General features: G+C 39.1%; 2 protein-coding genes and 1 long non-coding RNA gene across 4 annotated transcripts in view; 2 read left to right on the plus strand and 1 right to left on the minus strand.

The window, feature by feature from the left end:
* The first annotated feature begins 6 nt into the window (after positions 1-6).
* On the plus strand, positions 7-15,082 carry LOC127535265 (uncharacterized). Its single transcript, XR_007944101.1, has 6 exons — positions 7-1,039; positions 7,212-7,250; positions 7,960-7,999; positions 11,141-11,169; positions 11,868-11,909; positions 14,967-15,082. It is a non-coding gene; the product is annotated as an uncharacterized LOC127535265 (long non-coding RNA).
* Positions 3,488-22,407, minus strand: part of slc6a13 (solute carrier family 6 member 13) — a 42,052-nt gene continuing 23,132 nt past the window's right edge. Inside the window, exons 15-16 of one of the 2 annotated variants that reach the window (XR_007944100.1) lie at positions 19,253-22,196; positions 3,488-17,067 (exon numbers count right to left, since the gene is read on the minus strand). Coding sequence is in view for 1 of the 2 variants with exons in the window: in XM_022206521.2 (XP_022062213.2) it covers positions 22,032-22,196 (165 nt within the window). In the remaining variant the exon portion in view is untranslated. Of the gene's footprint in view, positions 22,197-22,407 lie in introns of both variants that reach the window. The other variant, XM_022206521.2, reaches the window with a different exon arrangement.
* Positions 15,797-20,403, plus strand: LOC127535264 (uncharacterized). The gene is made up of 4 exons (XM_051952804.1): positions 15,797-15,932; positions 16,201-16,365; positions 16,568-16,663; positions 20,083-20,403. The coding sequence occupies exons 1-4, from the start codon at positions 15,831-15,833 to the stop codon at positions 20,401-20,403; spliced, it is 684 nt and encodes a 227-aa protein (XP_051808764.1). The 5' UTR covers positions 15,797-15,830.

The raw sequence follows: 22,407 nt of genomic DNA on the forward strand, positions 1-22,407 counted from the left end.
CTTCGGTGGACAGTGACACGTCACTCGGACTTCCGTAAACAGTGACGGATCGAGAACAGCGACTGCAGCGACCCCTGCTGGACAACACGGACCCGGACAGACCGCAGACCACATCTGGACCAGGGCGATGGAAGCCTGTCTCCACCACTTGGAAAAAAAAAGTCACACGCTATCTCATAATTATGTTATACAACTTCATAATTATGACTTACTATCTCATACTTGTGACTTACTATCTCATAATTATGAGATACAAACTTATAATTTTGATTTACTATCTCATAATTATGACTTTCTAATTCATAATTATGAGATACTAAGTCATAATTTTGACTTACTATCCCATAGTTATAACTTACTATCTCATAATTATGACTTCATATTTCATAATTATGACTTGCTATCTCATAATTATGACTTGATATCTCATAAGTATGAGATAGCAAACCATCATTTTGACCTACTATCTCATAATTATGACTTTCTGTCTCCTAATTATGACTTTTTGTCTCATAATTATGACTTACTCTCTTATAATTATGAGACACAAAGTCATTATTACGACTTTGTATCTCATCATTATGAGATACAAAGTTTTTGTTTGTTTTTTTTAAGTGGTGGAAATGGGCTTTCATACTGAACTGAACTACTGGGAGCAGGCTTGATTGAAGAGTCTGACTGCAGCAGGAAGGAAGGACCTGCAGTATCTCTCCTTTAGACATCGTGGGTGAAGCAGTCTGTCACTGAAGGAGCTGCCCAGTGATGTTACTGTTTCCTGCAGGGCGTGAGAAATGTCCCCCATGACAGACAAAAGCCTCAACATTATCCTCATGTCTCCCACCACCTCCACAGGGTCAAGGGGGCAGCCCAGGACAGAGCTGGCTTTCTTAACCATTTTGTTTAGTCTCTTCCTGTCTACAGCCATAACGCTGCTGCTCCAGCAGACCACTCCACACAAGATGGCTGATGCCACCACAGAATAACAAAAGGTCCTCAGAAGTGTTCCCTGCACCCTGAAGAACCTCAATTTCCTGAACAGGTGGAGTCTGTTCTGACCTTTCTCATAGAGTGTGTTGGTGTTAACAGTCCAGTCCAGGTTATTGCTCAAATAAACATCTAGGTACTTGTAAGATTCCACAATTTCAATGTCTATTTCCTGGATGTTCACAGGTGAAGAAGAAATGTTTCTGTTGTTGCTAACAGTGCGTATAAGAACTATTTACCCCAGTTGGACATTTTCCCTTTTTATTGATTATCACTAAATCGTGGCAATTTGGCTCTTTGGACAAAAACTTTCAAAGAAATAATAATAATTAAAAAAATAATAATACCAACATGAAAGCAGCCTATGAAGTTGTGTAAATGAATTTAAAATACACACACACATACACAGGCTGCATAGTGCAGTAGTGGTTAGCACTTTTGCCTTGCAGCAAGAAGGTCCCTGGTTCACGTCCTGGCCTGGGCCTGGGATCATTCTGCATGGAGTTTGCATGTTCTCCCTGTGCATGCGTGGGTTTTCTCCGGGTACTTCGGCTTCCTCCCACAGTCCAAAAATATGCTGAGGTTAATTGATTACTCTAAATTGTCCGTAGGTGTCAATGTGAGTGTGATTGTTTGTCTGTATATGTAGCCCTGTGACAGACTGGCGACCTGTCCAGGGTGTCCCCTGCCTTCGCCCGAGTCAGCTGGGATAGGCTCCAGCACCCCCCGTGACCCTAGTGAGGATAAAGCGGTGTATAGAGAGTGGATGGATACTGGAATTATGGGACTATTAAATAGTAAATACACTATAATTCAGGCTGTAGTATGTTAAATATTAGCTTTGAAGTTATGAATTATTTCATTTTCTAAACATATGAAGTGTGTCTGTCCCCGGCCAGTGGCCCCAGCGACTGCACTGTGATGGACGAGATGAGGATGGACTTCATGATGGCAGTGTAGAACTTTGTATCGGGCTGGGGCTTTCCTGAAGTCCATCCTTATCTCCACTGTCTTCTGAGCGTTGAGCTCCAGGTGGTACATATTGATTTAATGACCTAATATATACAATAATCTAATTTTAGTTATTTAGTTATTTAGCTTAGTTATTTTATATTGTATAATTTGATATTTGAATTTAAGTTTAAAATATCTTTATATCTCTAAAATATCTCTATTTCTTTAAACTATCAGGAGTTCAGTGCTGCTATGTTGAAGAAAGAGCTTTTCTCCACAGGGAGTTGGTCTACAAACTTCACCATCTTGAATCCTTTTGAAGTGTGATGAAAGGAAAAACAAAAAACAGAACTGATACAAAAAGAACAGAACTGACGGTAGCAACGAAACAGTAGCGAAGCTTTCCATGCCATCCAGGTGAAGCAGAATTACTTTCAGATTAATTGGCTGCTTTAAATCAAGTAATGCCTGCTGTTGCATGTACCAATATCAAGCTTTAATACCTAGCATTACCCTTAAATCCTATCATTAGCACATACACTGACTGCTATTTTATTGCAGCATTTTATATTATAAAACAAATAATTAAATCCCAGCATCTTCAGCTGCACTCCAACCAAGGTCACATTATTCTGATACAATTATTTCACTAAATATGTCAAATTGTGACATTTTACTTCAGCACCACATACTGAATCTTGTCAAAACAGTACAAGTGAATACCCCAAGCAATGCCTAATATTTCTAAGGATTTCCAGTATTTTGAGATGTGAAGAAATGACAGAGCAAAGCTTTCTGCTTGTCATACCGTCTCCTGGGTTCCCTGACTATAAATAATTTCACATTTTGTGTGTGTGTGTGTGTGTGTGTATGGAGGTTTTAGTTAAACACCTGTCATACTTATACCAGAATCACACTGTTGACTGAGACACCATAAAACGACCTACTGATTTGAAGTTGTGAGGATATATAGATTTAAACTGATAAACATAAGAATTTTACATGCAAAAGAAAAAATACTTAATGTATTCCACAGACAGTAAATGATAAAATCAATAGTATACTACAAAAACAATACAATAGACTACATTTATAGATGAACTGTAGCATCGAACCTAGTCATATACATACTGCAAGGTGATGCCTATTTTACAATGTGCTGCATATATTTTTACCTCGGTTACTAATGAGGCAATATCTCTCAGATATGTAAATAATAGTTAATTAATTGCAATTGTTAATTATTACGGTTTTGCTGATTAATTACATATTCACAAGATAAAAGGTATTACATCTGACCATGGTGCATGTTGTAACTTTGTACTGCGATGCTCTAAATGTGCGAAGCAAAACATTTTACATACTCTGTAACACGCCTAAAGAGTTAGCAAGAAGATTACACAATGAAAAATAAGGTATCACATAAAGGTAAGGCACTATTATTTATAGTGCCTGTAAAAAATATTCATCCCTCTTGGAAGTTTATCCCTTGAATTACTTTTCAACACTGAATAAAGGTCCACCTAATTTAGATTTTAAGACAAAAATGTCCAAGTAAAGACTCTTTAATGTCAAAGTGAAAACAGACTTCAACAAAGCAATGTCAATAAATTCCAATATAACATGTAAAATAAGTTACTGCATGTGTATTTACTCCCTTTAAAACCTCTTGACGCCTGAATTTATTTACAATTAAACAAAAAAACATTTTTTGTGTGTTTTTGCTTTCCAGGTGATGCTAAAATAAGTGGAGATTGTTCATTTATCTATTACACATAGAACATAGATACATAGATATATAACAATAACAACAGATATATAATAATTAGGTCCCACTCCGGCTGGTCCTATGAGAAACCAGTGCTTGCAAAAGGTTCTGAGGTACGTATTGAATGTGCAAAAACCGGCATTGAGGGAATGGATACGCTATCTTGGCTGCAGCCTGAATGAAAGTGATATGTTGCAAATTTGTGACAATGGGCATCAAGGAGTGAAAGTGATTCAGCGAAACCAACATAGATGCAATAAGTTACACAATTAAAAGAGTGCAGTGGATGCACAACAGGTGACTGTGGTATAAAGACACCTGTAACTGTAAGCTCCAGTCATTTGGGAAGCACTGCTCTTTTTACTCTGTAAAAAGTATATGATTATACTCTTAATGAGGATGAAATTTTCTAGAATAAATTTTTTTCCATTGATCAAGACAAACACAAGGATTTACTTAACATCATGTACTGGATAGTATACATGTGTATATGTGTACAAAACATAAGCCATGCATGTTTCAAATGAAGGTATTTTTATTCAGTCATAAAAAATAGTTTTAGCGTATAAAAGTTATATATCTAAAAGTGTTCTCTATACGTGATCATATTTCCATTCCAACATCTAAAGAAACACAGGATGAAGTTTCTTATGACACAGCAGAAAAAGAGATGGCAGACGAGATGTTGTTTTTTTTGGACTGAAACCCTTCAACCAGCAACCCCTGCTTATATTATCTAAGTGACACAACCTTCTTCCGCACACACTTTACACTTTATTTTGAATATACAGTTCAGTGCATTAGAGATAAGGAAAACTCAACTAAATTAAATTCATGTCAAAAATCAGAAGACTGATAAAGCAGGTAAAATATCCATGTGAATCTGCAACGCCCAGTAAAGGAGACAAAAAAGCATACGAGGAATCAATGACCACAACAATATCGTTTTGAAATACAAAACCAGTGAAGTTTAAATGAGCTGATTTGTGGTTGTTTCAGCAAAGTGTAAATTTTAGCATCCATTTTTTGTATTCTTAAGCACTTGCTATTAGTATATTTTTGTAAGAATGTACTTTATTAGAATATTTTACATCCTGAGATGGTAGCTCTCTATTGTATGGTAGAAACAAAGCTGTCAGCACGATGGTAGAACTGAATACACACTAGAGTTATATTCTGTTTATATTAGGCAAATTGATTTAAGAAGAAATGGATTTGATGAACTTTTCTGATCTGTGCACTCGCGTGTCACTTCCTGTGCTCCATCTGTTGCAGACAGCTGTTAAACTTAAGAAAGTAACTGTAATGTCATGTCAAACTAACTGAACATTAGAGATGTCCATAACAGAAGAAAATGCTTCCTTAGAAAGCAGACATGATCAAAAGTAAAAATCTTAGCCACTGTGTAACAACAGTTGTCACATTTTCAAATGTACATGGTACTCTGCCACTGGCAAATGAGATGTTAACCAACTTCCCAAAAAAGGGCGGAAATCTTGAAGTATGAATGCTATTGCCATCATACGGTACGTTGAAGGCACCTTAAAAAGGAGAAAGGTCCAGCAGCAAGGAGGCAAATACAGGTGAGCTGACTGTTAAAGTCTGCTAAAGGTATTGTACACTGTAAACCCGAACAGTACTGCTGACTTATAAAGAGTGATTACACTGTACTTAAAATGTGTTATCTAGTTAGCAGAACTCAATATATTTTCTTTCTCTGAACCCCTTATACAGTTTTAAGTTTCCTTGACCCAGCATTTGTAAGTTTACACAGCCAATTTAATTATTACTTTCGAGTACATAAGGAGACGTACAGTGACGTCATGACGCTCTCTTCAAACTGACGTTTTTCTGAAAGTCTAATGGCTACTTGTCTGCTGGATGGAGACTGCACGTGGAGTAATTTGGAAGTATGAAAAAGCTGCTTTGCTTAATTTAATTTAATAATGATTGTGTTAAATGGTTGTGTTTTAACTACCGAAAGTTTATTCATTAATGCTAAATATTTGTAGAAAGTTTCAAATGTAAGCCGTAGTGTTAGTTCACCGTCCCACGCCGCGCAGTCCGCCATTTTCCTTTAACATCATCGTGTTTAAGCTGTGAACAATGCCAAGTTTAGCCTCTAACTATCTCTGTCAGTCAATGGAATTTGTGTTAAGCGTGTTTTTAATCTTCATACTGTGCGTCCTCATCTGGTAAGCATGCTTATCATATGTTATATATCTTATATACAGTGTTTCCCCTGGGTTGAAATGGCTGTGAGGCGGTGGGGTGTGTAGGCAAGGGCCAACGGGGGGCCGCGGTTTGTCCCGGGCAGACGAGCGGCGGCAGGTGTTAGCCGACCAGCTAGCAGGGGAGACCGGGGTTGAGCAGCCGGCGGACCCGCAGAGTTAAAAATGACAGCTCCGGTGGCTTGGTGCTTTCCGTTTTTGTTTTGTTTTTTGGACGCGGACCAGTCAGGCGGCAATTTCGGCGTCGGTCATATAGGACAGGAAACACTATTATATATACACATATATGCACAGTACCCTCAGTAAGTGTTTTCTGTTACTGTGGCTGTATTGTCGTATCATTTTTTTTAACTTCGCCTGCACTATTACGCCGTTTCGTTCTGAGTCCAGCCGCCAGTTAAGACATGAACAGCGGTGAGTCGACGTGCATTTCCTCGGCAGGCGGGGTGGGGGTGGTGTATGTGTGGGGGGGCAGACCTCTGGGCGCTATGGCTGTCACCTGATATTCGCTATTAGAATGACCGTTTGGATATGGGGATATATATCTGTAACCGAATAGTAAATACATATTTGAGTGTAAAATGTAGAGTGTAGCGGCACATCAGGGCGCCCGGAGCAGTGTACAGTTTCATCCGACAGAGGGCGCTGTCTGCGCAGCTTGACCCTCAGCCCCTCTTGACCTCAGTAAACAAAGAGTTTGCAGTCCGAGCAGGCATTAAGATAAGATAAGATAGACTTTATTAATCTCACAAACATTACAGACATATATATGTCTATGATTAACAGCACTGAAACACCTGAGGAACGCTGTGTGGTAGGTGGTTGTAAACTGATGGCAAACTTAAATTCAAAGACTGGGCTATGTGTCGGTTATGTGTCAAGAAGTTTACTCAGTGCCCTCCATCAAATCTGCGGGCTCATCCGTCGACTTTCGTCCACGGTGTACAGCCGAGTGCAGCGGTGCTTCATCAAGAGTTTAACCCGTGTGACAGCGTTTTTCTCGGCATGGTCTGCTCTTTGCTGGGGTGGGGGCGTGTATGTTTGAAAACTGTTCGAGTTTGAGGAAAACTGACAGCCGTAGTGCGCGCCTCATATGCTTTGACGTTTTGATTGTTTTGCCAGATAACCTTTTAAAATCGCAAATACTCTGTTTTGGTCATTTATAACACCACATTGGTGAGTTGGGAATAAAGACATTTTTAGGATATTTAGTATTGGTTAAGTTAATCATATCTGCCCGTTTTGATTTAATCTTGTATTTGTTTTTCTTTAAGGCTGAAGTGGATGCGAAGAGGTGCACATCCAGAATCAAGGTAACCTACATGTGAAACATTAAATTTTTTAAAGATGATTTTGTATAGGTGCGTCATATTTTTTTTAGTGTCTCAGAGAAATGGATTTGAAATCTACAGTTTCATATTAGTACCCTCTAAGTCTTGAAAGTTTTATTTCAGATGTAATTTCATTGTAGGTGATACACAGACTCACAATGATTGCCATCACACACATCAATAGTGTGTGAATTTTCCCAGATTTGTGTGCAGGTGTTTTCAAATTCCTATAATTGACTCACCTGACAAGTGCATTTTTAAAATTTATGTAAGTGGCATATTTGTAAATTCGTACAGTAGATAGATGCATCAGAAATGCAATTTTTGCCACATTTTTCTTTGAATTAAATGTGTGTATATTTATGGCTGTGATCTGTCTAAAGATCAACTAGTGAATGAGTTTTTGTCTTCATCCAAAATAGTCAACTGACCTGTCAATTTTTTCAACTCTTTACTCAGTAAAGAGTTGAAAAAATACTCAGCAAAAATGAAATGAAAAGATGGTAATGCATGATTGACTTCTGGGATGTTTCCTTAACTATACTTTTGCACATAGCCTGTTAAAAAAATATCAGATTGTTGATAGTGAAATCAGAAATTGGCCTTTATTTTGTTGAGAAATGTGTGCTAGTGAGAATAACACTATGATAATCTAACCACATGGAGTAATATTTTGTTTTATACTCAACAGATTCGTCTGATCCTCCGGAGATCATTGCTTATTAGTAGCTGTAAGTTATGTCAATGCTTGAATTTTGTTTGGGAACATAATGCAAGATTATTATGTAAACAAAGTGTGGTGTTTTCCCTTGTTATGTAGCTGTTACTATTTTAAGAAAAGATTAAGATTGACTGTAGCCTGTTTAAAAGTTTAAAATTGTTACTGACAATATTAAAAGTTTGGGTTTGAAATTTTTATTTATTCATAAAATAACTCCTTATAAAAAAATTGCCATAACCCCATACTTAAGACCTTAAATCAACCTGTTGCAATTTTGTGGTAGAGATTTTATCTCAAAACACTACTAATTTTTGTCTCTTTTTTTTTGTTAACTTGTCAGAAGATTATAATTGAGTTTTGCCCACTACTAGAGTCTGTGTTTTGAAACATCATTCAGAGTTAGATTGTATGTGAGCTAACTAACTTGCACCATTTTTCAGTCTGCCAAATAACAGCTTCATTTCTTTCATCCTCTGTTGGTATCTTTTTAGTCTGCAGCACAGAAGTCTTTTTTCCCCATAATGTGTCCCTGTATATCTTAAATATGACCAGCTGAACCATGTAGCCGCAAGGGGACACAAGCCAGTGTCTTATTCTGCCGGTCCCAAGCACGGATAAATACAGAGGGTTGTGTCAGGAAGGACATCCGACGTAAAACTTTGGCCAAATCAAACATGCGAATCAAATGTATGACTTCCATACCGGATCGGTTGAGGCCCGGGTTAACAACGACCGCCATCGGTGCTGTCGACCTACAGGGTGCCGGTGGAAAATGGACGACTGTTGGTCGAAGAAGGAGGGAAGGAAGGTGTGTTCATAGGAAGAGAGAGAAGAGGAACACCAAGAGTCTAGGACTGAGAGTAGGGACTTTGAATGTTGGAACTATGACAGGAAAAGGTAGAGAGCTGGTTGACATGATGCAGACGAGGAAGGTGGACATACTGTGTATCCAGGAGACCAGGTGGAAAGGTAGTAAAGCTAGAAGTTTAGGAGCAGGGTTCAAGTTGTTCTATCGTGGTGTAGATAGGAAGAGAAATGGAGTAGGAGTTATCTTGAAGGAGGAGTTTGTTAGGAATGTCCTGGAGGTAAAAAGAGTGTCAGATCGAGTGGTGAGCCTGAAGCTAGAAATCGAAGGTGTGATGTTCAATGTTGTTAGTGGGTATGCTCCACAGGTAGGATGTGAGCTGGAGGAGAAGGAGAAATTCTGGTTGGACCTTGATGAAGTGATGCAGAGTATCCCTAGAAGTGAGAGAGTTGTCATTGGTGCAGACTTCAATGGACATGTTGGTGCAGGAAACAGAGATGATGAGGAGGTCATGGACAGGTTTGGTATCCAGGAGAGGAACGCAGAAGGACAGATGGTGGTTGACTTTGCAAAAAGGATGGAAATGGCTATAGTGAATACTTTCTTCCAGAAGAGGCAGGAACATAGGGTGACCTATAAGAGTGGAGATAGGAGCACACAGGTAGACTACATCTTGTGTAGACGGTGTAATCTGAAGATCAGTGACTGAAAAGTAGTGGTAGATGAGAGTGTAGCCAGACAGCATAGGATGGTGGTGTGTATGATGACCCTGGTGGTGAAGAAGATGAAGAGGGCAAAGGCAGAGCAGAGGACCAAATGGTGGAAGCTGAAAAAGGAAGAGTGTTGTATGACTTTCAGGAAAGAGTTGAGACAGGCTTTTGGATGGTCAGGAGGTGCTTCCAGATGACTGGACAACTACAGCAAATGTGATCAGGGAGACAGGTCGGAGAGTACTTGGTGTGTCATCTGGAAGGAAAGGAGATAAGGAGACTTGGTGGTGGAATGAGGAGGTGCAGGAGTGGATCCAGAGAAAGAGGTTAGCTAAGAAGAAGTGGGACACTGAGAGGACTGAAGAGAGTAGACAGGAGTACAGGGAGATGCAGCTTAAGGTGAAAGTAGAGGTGGCAAAGGCCAAACAAGGGGCTTATGATGACTTGTATTCTAGGTTGGACAGTAAGGAGGGAGAGACTGATCTGTATAGGTTGGCAAGGCAGAGAGACAGAGATGGGAAGGACGTGCAGCAGGTTAGGGTGATAAAGGATAAGGATGGAAGTGTGTTGACAGATGCCAATAGTGTGATGGGAAGATGGAAAGAGTACTTTGAAGAGTTGATGAATGAGGATCCAGGTTTTTTTTTTTTTTTTGAAGGTCGAAGGACAATTGAGAGATGGCCTGGCGGCCATCTCTCAATTGTCCTTCGACCTTCAAAAAAATCCTGGATCCAGACGGTGATCCGGATCACCTCCAAAATCTAATCGATTGTTACTTTTGCTCTTCCGGACATCCTGTAAAAATTTGGTGAAAATCCGTCCATGACTTTTTGAGTTATGCTGTTAACAGACAAACACACACACACACACACACACACACACACACACACACACACACACACACACACACACACACACGGACAGACAAACAAACAGACACACGGCATGGCGGAGGTATGCGCTCTCCGAGTGCTTTTCTAGTTCTTAACTGCAATATTTGTCAATACCTGATCAGATATGTAAGTATGTTTCATAAATCACATGTAAATATTATAATAAGCTTGATTCTGCATACAGATCTGCATACAGATCTGCACCAGATTAGGCAAAATCGATAGAGGGCCCTTGTTTGACTGCAGACATTTTTCAATGCATCACTTTTTGATGACACAAGGAGTTGTTTCTCTCTTATGCTAGAAATAGTTGCCCTTTGTTGTTTTTTTCAGAGGGAAATATCTCATTACAAACATTACTGAAGTAGTTAGAAGTCCATTGGTGCACCTTACGTGGTTTATCTAAACTTTTGATGACATAGATGTCTTTAAATCTACTGTAACATTCTTGTGACATAGGTTTTATTCTCTGAGTTTGATCATTTTTTTGCAGTTCATTTTATTTTATTCAGCGTAGCTTTTACCCTGTAGGAGAGCCTCTTTTATGCTGAGTTATGTGAGAACTTGAATTGGTGTCAATTATAACATGATGCTGTTTGTCTGTGATGATGCCAAGCCCATATTTGACACATATGATGCAGCCCTTTGCATCTTTCCGAAGGATCAAAATATTTATGGGAATTTTCTTTGCCCTCTCTAAAAAATGCTCTAATTTATAATATTTATCTGTTTTGTCCCAACAGTCTTTGCCCTTGTCAGAAGTACTTTTTTGGTAAGTCACATCAGCTGTTGTATTTTTTGTTAATATGTCTAAGATTAATGTGTAACAATTTTTAAGGGGCTGTGAGGACTTTCTAAGCAGTCTTAAAAAAGTGTCACTTTGCGATATATGCCTGATTATAATTCACAACTTAGAATAATATTATAAGCGACAGTGAAGGTTATTTCCAAATGCTATTTCACAGCTTTCTGATTTGGTTGGATGGATTGATTTATGGCACTTGGTCACTATGACAACACCTCGTGGGCTGGCAAAGTTTAGTAGTGAGAAGAGACATCTGTGTTTTTCTCTGCTGAGAGGGATTTCTTAGAATAATTTTATAGTAATGTTGGACACTGGAGCTGGACTTTTAGAAAAAGGACGTCAGAGCAGAAGAAAGCTAAACAGGAGAGTGATAGAGCACAGGCAAAAACACGGGTTAAGCTGTTTGTGATGTGTGTACAGCAAGATAAGTAGCATTACTTTATTTCTCCACTCTCCAGATGATCCAGAGCCACTCTGACCTATGTATACCCAATTCATAGCAAAGTTGTTTGTAAGACTATCCATGTTAAAATATGTTCTTTATTGGTATTCCATGGCAACACTATGATCTTTATGTTAAACTATCATGTAAGATTAGTCTGAAAAGATGCAATGATATTGTTTATGGTGCATCATAACAAATTCTATCTTTTTTTTCCCCACAGAAACAAATAATTGGCAGCACTGGGAAACGCTGACCTTTTATGGTAATCCAAGCAGTAGTCTAGACATAAAATTCACATAGGAAGACTAAGATTTTTTTTTTCATCCAATGTTTTAAATCAAGCTGGATTAAAGAATTAGTTGAAAGTTATTGTCAAACTGAATCTGTATTTGAAGTGAAATGATAAGATTCAGATGATGGAGTGGAAGTGCAGCTTGTGTGCGGTCTCTTCAGACACCAGAGCACAGTTATTCAGGCACTACCATTTGAAGCATAGCCTCTACTCAAGTATTAGTCCTTTGCCATGTCTGTATGAGTCTTGCATTTGCACATTTCTGTCATTCAATGCTTTGAAAATACACCTGTCACGAGCTCACAAAGACACATGTAGCACAAGTGCTAGTGAAGAATTACATGTTGGACGTTCCTTTTTTACCTGTCACTTATGTAACTCTAAACAACCCTTCTCTGAAGCGACACTGTTCAGTCATTTAAGGGGACACTTAAAAAACATGAAAATGTTAAATGCCCATTTAAAAACTGTAGCTACCAAACAAATGTCTATTCATCCTTTAATGCACACAAAAGTAGGGCACATGCAGGTAGCTTAGATTTTTGTGATGACATTGTGTCAATAGAAAAGGGTAGACCCCCTGTCATGGGCACTCCTGGCCCCAGTGATGAGGATCCTTTAGAGAGTCAGCATGAAGACACATTAACATTTTTTGAGGCTGACACTCCATGTGATACAAACCAGTTAAGAGCCCAGTTACACCATAACTTGGCCTCCTTGTTCCTCAAAATGCAAACTGTACTTCATGTGTCTGACGTTGCAACTCAGGAGATTGTTGATCATTTGACTGAGATATTTATCTTGTCACAGCCTCTTGTAAAAGAAAGTATTCAAGAGGTACTACAGAGTTATCAAATCTCTCCTACTGTAGCCATGTTAAATGATTTGGTGAACTCTGTTAGGGATTCCAATATATTTGCAAGTAGCACTGCAAAGGGGCAGGAGTTGTCCACAAGAAAACGCAGGAAGACTTTTGTTGAAAAAACTTCCCTGTGGTAATGCCAGTGCAGTATGAGGTACAGCCTGGGTGCAAAGTAGTTTATGTCCCGATACTACAGATGATCCAGGAAATGTTTAAACATACTGACATCGTTGACAAAATCAAGGAAACTAAGCTCTCGGAAAAAGGCCAGTTTGAGAGCCATCATGATGGCTCATTTTTCCAAGAAAATAGTTTGTTGAATTCTCCAGCGCTTTCATTGCCATTAATTTTGTACATTGATGACACTGAAATTGCAAATCCTCTGGGCACTTCAAGAAAAATACACAAACTATGCTCGTTATATTGGGTGTTTGCCGATCTACCATGTAAATATCGATCAGCATTGCATGTGATTCAGCTTGCAGCACAATGCAAGGTACCTGATCTTCAGAAGTGTGGCTATGAAAGAGCACTTGGTCCTTTGATACAAGACTTGCACACTCTTGAACAAGATGGTGTATTTATTGAGTGTCTTGTCAAGTCAGTTCGGGTTACTGTCTTTTGTGTTGTTTCTGATAACTTGGCAGCTCATGCGTTAGCAGGCTTTGCACAGTCCTTCAGTTCAGGTTATATTTGTAGATTTTGCAATGCTACAAGAGACTTGATTCAGTCTCATAATGTTGAGGATGGTGAATTTAGTTTGAGAACAAAAGCTGGTCATGACAGTAATGTGCAAAATGTTCTTCAGGGCAATGTGGAAAGTCAGTTTGGTGTCAAAGGAGAGTGTATCCTAAGACAGAGTTTGCAGTATTTTCATACCATCACTGGTTTTCCACCTGATGTCCTCCACGATCTGTTTGAGGGCATTGTACCCGTGGAGTTGGCACTGTGTATCCAGGAGATGATTCGACTCAAGTATTTTACACTTGACCATTTAAACAGAAAGATTTTGTCATTTCCATACCAACATGCAGACAAGACTGACAAACCAAAACCGATCTCAAAGAACTTTGCTGCAAAGAAGACCATTGGTGGTAATGGCCATGAGAATGGCACATTGTTAAGACTACTTCCATTGCTAATAGGTAATACAGTTCCTGAGGGAGATAATGCTTGGACTATACTGATGGATTTGAAAGAGATTGTGGAGCTGGTGCTCTCTCCTGCATTCAATGATGAATCCATCCAGTATCTCCAGACAAAAATACAGGATCACAGACAAATGCTTTTGGAGGTCTTTCCTGAGTTCAGACTGCGCCCCAAGCATCATTTTATCGAACACTATCCACATCTTATTCACTGTTTTGGTCCTCTTGTCCATCTTTGGACCATGAGATTTGAGGGCAAACATTGCTTTTTCAAGCGTGTGGTACAAGACACAAAGAACTTTAAAAATGTGTTGAAAACACTGGCAACAAGGCATCAGCATATGGTGGCATACTACCTCAGCGCACCTTCATTCTTTAAACCCCATCAGCAGACGACAAATGTATCCTCTGTCAGTGTTGCACTACTCCCTGAGGTTGCTAAAGAACATATCAAACAAAAAACAGAAAGCAGCGTGATTTATAGCACAACCAAAGTTGTTATTAATGGTACAACATACAACACTGGCATGTTTGTTTCTGTTGGACAGGAGGGAGGACTTCCACAGTTCAGCAAAATTGAACAGATCCTCCTTGTAAATAATGATGTAACATTGCTTTGCCAAGCACATAAATCATGCTACATTGAACACCTAAGATCATATGAACTTTTCCCAGGGACCATAACTGTCCATACTCTGTCTGAGCTCAATGACACCTCACCCCTCTTTGCCTACAGTGTTGCAGGAAAATTGCTGTTGACACCAAAACGATTCATACTGCTGCATTGAAACCAGTCTTGATAGTTCAGATTCCATGACCACATTCCAGACTTGTGCACCCAATGCATTTGTCAAGACCAAATTATTACATTGTTTGTGACTTTAAAATTACACAGTTAAGACCTGCAGATGTGTAAAGTTCAATACCAAGTTGTTGCAGTTACTATATGCACTGATTACATGTAAATTTTTTCTCTCTCTCTCTCTCTCTCGACTCTTTCATGGATTTAAACCCCAGATGATGTCAGCAGCCAACAGATTCCTGCTACGTGTTTACCTTTCTACTGATGTTGCTGTGAAAGTAACCCTGTCTGAAAGGCCAGAATCTGTGGATGAGCTCAAAAACCTTCTGAGAGAGAAAGTCAAGGAAAGACTGGACTTTGAGTTCACACTACAGTACGAGGATCCTGACTTTGACGGCCAGCTCGGCTGTCTGGTTGATATTGGAGAGCTACCAGAAAAGGCAACATTAAGAGTTGTCAGATCAGAGAGTGACACCAGCTCCTGTGCAAGTTCTGACACAGACATCCTTCCTCATGTGCCTGTAAGCCACCGCCTGAAGACTTGGCCTGATGTTTTCCCTGTGCCTACCTTTTCCTATGAAGTGGAGCATGTCCTTGCAGAGGGAAATAATGCATTCGAGAGATCTGGAAAGACCGTGAAATTAAACAGGGCCCAGAAGCACAACATATTGGAGACAATGGCTGCAGCAATGCACGTCTACAAAGCCTATCCCAGTGACGGAGATGTTGGTGCAGCAGCTGAAGCTCTTGTCAGAACACATCCATGTCTTAAAGAGCATGGAAGTGTGAGTGGATGGTATGGTTGGAAGGTAAGCCTGAAGTTTAAGATGGAAAATTACCGCACCAAGTTAGCCAGATCAGGATGTGTGGAGGTGTCTGTCAACACAGGCAAAAAAAGCAGGAACAACCCTGATAAAAAGAGTCCCCACTGCAACATAAAAAGAGCCAGACGAGCAGAAGTGAACTACCTTCCAGACTTGCCTCGCGGAGAAAACCAGGCTAGTCTGGAAGAAATGAGACTGCAGATTGTGCAAGAAATGGCAAAGAGTGAGAAGAACAAAATTCTAATCGAAAAGTTGATGCAGACAACCTTTTCCCTTCGTCGTCGGGAGATTGTCCAGGAAGATCCACCAGTAAAGGACATCATGGAGAGATGGCCAGCCCTTCAGATGGAAGCTCAGGTAAATCAATTTGCCTTTTTTATGGTTTTTGCCCTACTTGTCAATCCTGATTTTGTTTTTGTTTTCATTAGGGACCCCAAAGCATTTGCCATTGTTCTGTAATCATAACAGTATTACATTCAGGATGATTATATTTAATCTAGAGTTGTTGTTTGAAAAAGCCTAGAAAAATCATAAAAAATTCTAATGGCATATCTAATGTTGGTCTCCACACTCTTTATGCTCCGCACTCTTTATGATCTTATGTTGTTGTTTTTTTGTCCTCAAGGTTTATGCTGAATTCCATAGACTCACAAACATAAACCTTCGGAACCAGTTTCATTCAGAGCTTGACCGGCATATACCACGACTTCTGGCAATATACAGACAGAAAGCAGGACGCACTGGCAAGGTTTCTGAAGCGCTGCGCAACATCTTACAGCTGTATGATCAGGTAAGTTATATATCAAATTGGTCTAGTTCAAGATCCGCAAAGAATAGAAAAGACTTAATTTCACTATTTCTGTTTCTGTCACGGCTTTGGCACATAGAAGGCCAATCCTACACTGTAGTGGAATATGCAGTACGGTATAATATACAGAAATCCAGTGGATCAGGATGTGTACTTAGTGCAATTTTTTGTCTTGTCCTTCCAGCAAATACCGGATATTGACATCAAACGCACCACAGCTCTTTGGGCCCTTTCTGCCTACCTGTGTGAAGGTGACCCAGATTTCTACAAAACTTGGAATGTAAGTAAACCATATTAATAGGCTCACAGGAATAAACTAATCTATAATAAAATGTGAACAATCCAGTTATGTTATACTCCTAACATTGTCATTGATCATCTTCTTTTAATGATTTTACAAAGTATCATTTAATAAGCCATGTAAAAAAATGGTTTCAGACTGGTTAGTTAATGAGGTACTCTGGAAGCCATTTTGAAAGTAGCATTCATATACGCTCCTGATCAAAATTTTAAGACCAGTTGAAAAATTGCAAACATTTACGTTTTGCACTTTTAAGAATGTTCTAAGTAGAGTTTCAAAATGCAAAAAGAAGAAATGGGAGTGGGACAGAAAATATTTGAGAAAGCAATTGATTGCAAACAACCATTAACCCCTTAAGCTTCAGTGTACCACCGGCGGTACACCTACTAATTTGCATAGGAATTTCAAGAATGTCCGACGGCTGCAAACACAATTATACAAACACTATATGCCGATGGAAAGCTTAGATTCTCATGAATCCGCCGGTATAAACCACTTTCAGATGCGATTACCACAGCGGGTGAGAAAAACACATTTGTCCGACAAAAACGAATATTCATCCATCCGTTCTCTATACACGGCTTCAACGCACACAGCGCGACTCACATTTCCGGGTTTATTATTACACACAAAAAAAAGATTCCACAAAAAATGGCCATAATCCAACCTTTTACATCCAGACGACACAAGCCAGTAAACTATTTTGTCCAAAACATGTCCTGAAGTCGGTATAAAATCCCTGAATCGGTCATTTTCAAGGAAATGCACCTCGCGATGCCCGTCCAATATTCCCTGTATTTTTCGTAATTTTTTTTATTTAAAAATGCAATATTAGCGATTTTTTTGTACTGAAAACGGCTGGAATTGACTGAAGCTTAAAGGGTTAAACTGAAATAGGCTGTTCATCAACTGATCAAACGTTTAAGACCATAGCTAAAAAAAGCAAACCCCCTAAAATAGAAATAAAATGTTTAAAAAATGGCTTGGTAATGAGTAGCTGCACCATTCTTGTTAATCACCTCATAAAAGTGTTACGTGATGTCAATGTTTCTGGGAGGCTAGTGGAAGTACTGCTCCAAGTGGTGAAAATGGCTTCACAGACGACATCCACTGTCTGGAATTGATGTCCATTTCTGTAAACTTCCCTCACCCCCATCCCCAAATGTTCTCAGTTGGACTTAAGATCAGGGAAACACGCAGGGTGGTTCAAAAGAGTGATGTTATTCCTCTGGAAAAAGTCTTTTGCCAGGTGGGCATTGTGAACTACAGCATCCTGTTCAAAAACAGTCATTACCACAGCAGACAAAGGTCCTCAGTCTAGGGGTGTCCCGATCCAATACTGATACCGGATGTCAGTCCGATATCAGCAAAAAAACAAATATCGGATTTTGCACTCTGATACAAGCAGTCCATCCAATTTTTAAAAAAAATTTCAGTTGTGGTTCACAGTGGTCATTTGCAATTTAAAAATGTTTTTTTTATTTGATTTATTGTGTTAATTTTTCAGGGTCTTCTAATTTATTTTTATTTAATTGTAGTATATTCTTTTGTTTAAGGTTAAAATTTATTTAATCCATTGGTTAATCACAAATGGGTCATTTTTTTCTCATGCCTACTATTGCTGACTACTATTCTGTTTAGATAATCTCTCTTGATCAAGCCTTTCTGACAGTCAGTACTACAAAATAATAAAAGTATGATTCCTGCTGATATTTTATCAGATGGATGTCAGTATCGGCCAATGCTCAAGGCTGTGATATCGGTATCGTGTGGGAGGTGAAAATGTTGTCGTACCTCGGTCAAGAGGGATGCCCCCTGCAACATCTCCACTTATCCAGCTGTCGTTTGACATCGCTGCACAGCCTGAAGCTCCATTGTTCCATTGAAGGAAAAAGCAGCCCAGGTCATGATGGTGTACTGCTCTGCAGAGAACATCTCAGGTGGATCTCCTGGTCATTACAGTAACTTTGACGCCATCGGGACTATCAAGGTCACATTTTTTCTCCTCAGAGAATAAAACTTTCTTCCCCCTTTCAGTTTCCCATGTTTGGGGCTCTGGTTCAAACTCCAAATGGGAAATTTTGTGATGTAAGGAGTCGAGGCCTTTTTGTTCTTCAGCCTTCTGTGGCAGATGCCGTCTGATGGTTATTGGACTGCAGACTGCACCAGTAACAATCTAAAATTGGGCTGATGATCGTCTCGTGTCTTGGGTAACAGCCAATTGGATCCTCTGGCTCAGAGCCGGTGAAATGTTTTTGAGTATACCACTTGACTTTTTTGTTGCATAACCCTCAGGATCTTCAAGAAGTTTAAATTGACTGTCTTCCTGCATCAAACCTCAGCAGTAGTGGTGCACTGACAGAGGCCGTGCTTATGCAGCTCAACAATCCGCCTGCTTTCCAAGAGGGAAAGCTTTTTTTGTCTTGGCCATTAGGAGGTCATGACAGTGTAAATTCCTGACAGAAAATGACACTGAATCCACATTTTTGCAAAGATTTTGGCTTTTAAAGGCTGTGGTCTTAACCCTTTACGCTTCAGTGCGTCGTAGGTGTACCGCCGGCGGTACACCTACTAATTTGCATAGGAATTTCAAGAATGTCCAACGGCTGCAAACACGATTATACAAACACTATACGCCGATGGAAAGCTTAGACTCACATGAATCCGCCGGTATAAGCCACTTTCAGATGTGATTACCACAGCGGGTGAGAAAAACACATTTGTCCGACAAAAACGAATATTCATCCATCCGTTCTCTATACACGGCTTCAACGCACACAGCGCGACTCACATTTCCGGGTTTATTATTACACACAGAAAAAAAGATTCCACAAAAACCGGCCATAATCCAACCTTTTACATCCAGACAACACAAGCCAGTAAACTATTTTGTCCAAAACATGTCCTGAAGTTGGTATAAAATCCCCGAATCGGTCATTTTCAAGGAAATGCACCTCGCGATGTGCGTCCAATATTCCCTGTATTTTTCGTAATTTTTTTTATTTAAAAATAGAATATTAGCGATTTTTTTGTACTGAAAACGGCTGGAATTGACTGAAGCTTAAAGGGTTAAACTTTTGATGAACAGCCTCTTTCAGTTTAAAAGTTTGCAATAAATTGTTTACTCAAATATTTTTTGTCTGACTCCCATTTCTTCTTTTTGCATTTTGAAGCTCTACTTTTAATATTCAACAATGCAAAATATAAATTCTTGCAGTTTTTTAACTGGTCTTAAAATTTTGAAAAGGATTATACCTTGGGTAGCGTACTAGTTGTTGAGTTTAACAGAAAATCCTTAACTGTACATTTTAGTCAACAGCTAAAGATGATCTTTAATATAAATCCTTTATCTAGTTCCTTTCAGTAAATATGTGAACCTTATTTTATGCATGTTTTAGGCCGAGGAGAGGGACGAGCCAGACATCACAGACACTCCTGTTGCCCTCGTCATGACGGTCACTGAGAGCACCTCAGAAATGGTCCCCTTCACTCCGGACAGCTTCTCCATTGCGGTGGAAGACAGCATGATGATGATGAGTATCCCCACGTTCGCGGATGCATTTACCCTGATATTTGGGTTGATGTATGCACTGCATTTGGCCTACCCCTGCAAACTCACCAATACTTTTACATTCATCCAAAAAGTGGTGATGGGCCTTGATGATGGTAAGCCACTAAAACCCCGCCTGCTTGGTCTAAAAAATGACCTGCTCCAGTAAGAGTTGGCTTTGTGCCAACAAGTGATTGTAGGAGAACTTCAGCACCACAGCTTTGCACTTTTTATGACTTGTTGCAGGAAAAAAAAACTTTTACAGCAGTTGGATTCTGTTTGATGAAACACTGCTACCTCAGGTGCTCATGTCTGCACTGTTTTGTTTTTGATACGATACAGTTGTGTTAATGCTGAAGTGTTTCAAATATTATGACTTAAGTATTATGTTTGTATTATCTCTATTTGAAGTTTGAGGTTACAGTGTTGGTTAAAAATGTACATTTTAATATGTATGTGTTGGAGAACTTGAGCTGTTACAAATCAAGCATTGAAACGATCAGTGGTGAGCTTTCTTATGGTGTTGTACAGAGATAAACATTTGAAGTTTGAAGTTAGTGTTGGTTAAAAATGTACATTTTAATATGTATGTGTTGGAGAACTTGAGCTGTTACAAATCAAGCAGTGAAACGATCAGTGGTGAGCTTTCTTATGGTGTTGTACAGAGATAAACATTTGCACAGTCTCACTATGAAAACAAAGCCACTACCACAGTTCATATGTTCAAATGAAATTTTAAGTATTCAACAGTTGTCTTGCTGTGGGTTTTAAAAAACACAGTTTTGCTTACATGTTCTAAAAAAACTGACAAATAAAACAAAGAATTGACCAGCTGACGATTTGTGTTTTTTTCGAGGCTATTCAAAAGAAACATATGCTCTGCAAAATTGTAGTCTTTGAGTTTGGAGTTTTAATAATTCAAGTTTAGGTAAACAAAAATAATTAAGTTGGGAGTAAGATACATATGTTAATATAATTAGGTTCAATAAACTTAAAATGGACAAAGAAAGGACAAAACATTTTTAAGTTTTTAGTCAAAAGTTTAACTGCATACAACAATTATAGGTACACTGAACTTAAATACAACAATAATAAATTGGAATTTTTTAAGTTTGAGCAAATTGTAATCTTTACTTAACCCTTTAAGCTAAAGTCAATTCCAGCCGTTTTCAGTACAAAAAATCGCTAATATTCTATTTTTAAATAAAAAAAATTACGAAAAATACAGGGAATATTGGACGGGCATCGCGAGGTGCATTTCCTTGAAAATGACCGATTCGGGGATTTTATACCGACTTCAGGACATGTTTTGGATAAAATAGTTTACTGGCTTGTGTCATCTGGATGTAAAAGGTTGGATTATGGCCGTTTTTTGTGGAATCTTTTTTTTTTTGTGTAATAATAAACCCGGAAATGTGAGTCGCGCCTGTGTGCGTTGAAGCCGTGTATAGAGAACGGATGGATGGATATTTGTTTTTGTCGGACAAATGTTTTTCTCACCCGCTGTGGTAATCGCATCTGAAAGTGGTTTATACCGGCGGATTCATGAGAATCTAAGCTTTCCATCGGTGTATAGTGTTTGTATAATCGTGTTTGCAGCCGTCGGACATTCTTGAAATTCCTATGCAAATTAGTAGGTGTACCGCCGGCGGTACACTGAAGCTTAAGGGGTTAACTATTGACTTAAAAATACTAGTTCGCCAACTTAAATATATTTAGGTAATCGGTTTCCACAAATATTTTGAGTATTCTGAACTTATCCGGGTTTACAGTGTAGAGAGAGCTGTCCTCTGGTCTCTAACAGTTAGACTCCTTTTCATCCACAGGAAAGTAGCCGTCCTTAGTGGCAGGCGCTTTCTGGTGGAGGCTGTTACCGTCTGCTGCGAAGATGGCCAGCTGCCTCTTCTGTTCCTGCTTCGTCTTCGGTAGGTCAGTGGAGGGAGTGGTCAAGAGAGCAAGGCGCTGTGGACGAAGAATTAATTTTACAAAAAAACTGGAGAACCTGTGATGTCAGTGATATAATATCTGATAAATGGATTCTTATTTATTTTCAAAAGTAACTAACATATAGGAATTGTGATGAGCAGAATCTGTCAAATTAAGTCTGCAATCACTTAGAGATAATTCAAATTGAGTGTTGAAATATGTAACTGCAGAGATGAAGAAATAGAAT

The sequence above is a fragment of the Acanthochromis polyacanthus genome, chromosome 8, assembly GCF_021347895.1.
Source record: "Acanthochromis polyacanthus isolate Apoly-LR-REF ecotype Palm Island chromosome 8, KAUST_Apoly_ChrSc, whole genome shotgun sequence".
In the NCBI taxonomy this organism is placed as follows: domain Eukaryota; kingdom Metazoa; phylum Chordata; class Actinopteri; family Pomacentridae; genus Acanthochromis; species Acanthochromis polyacanthus.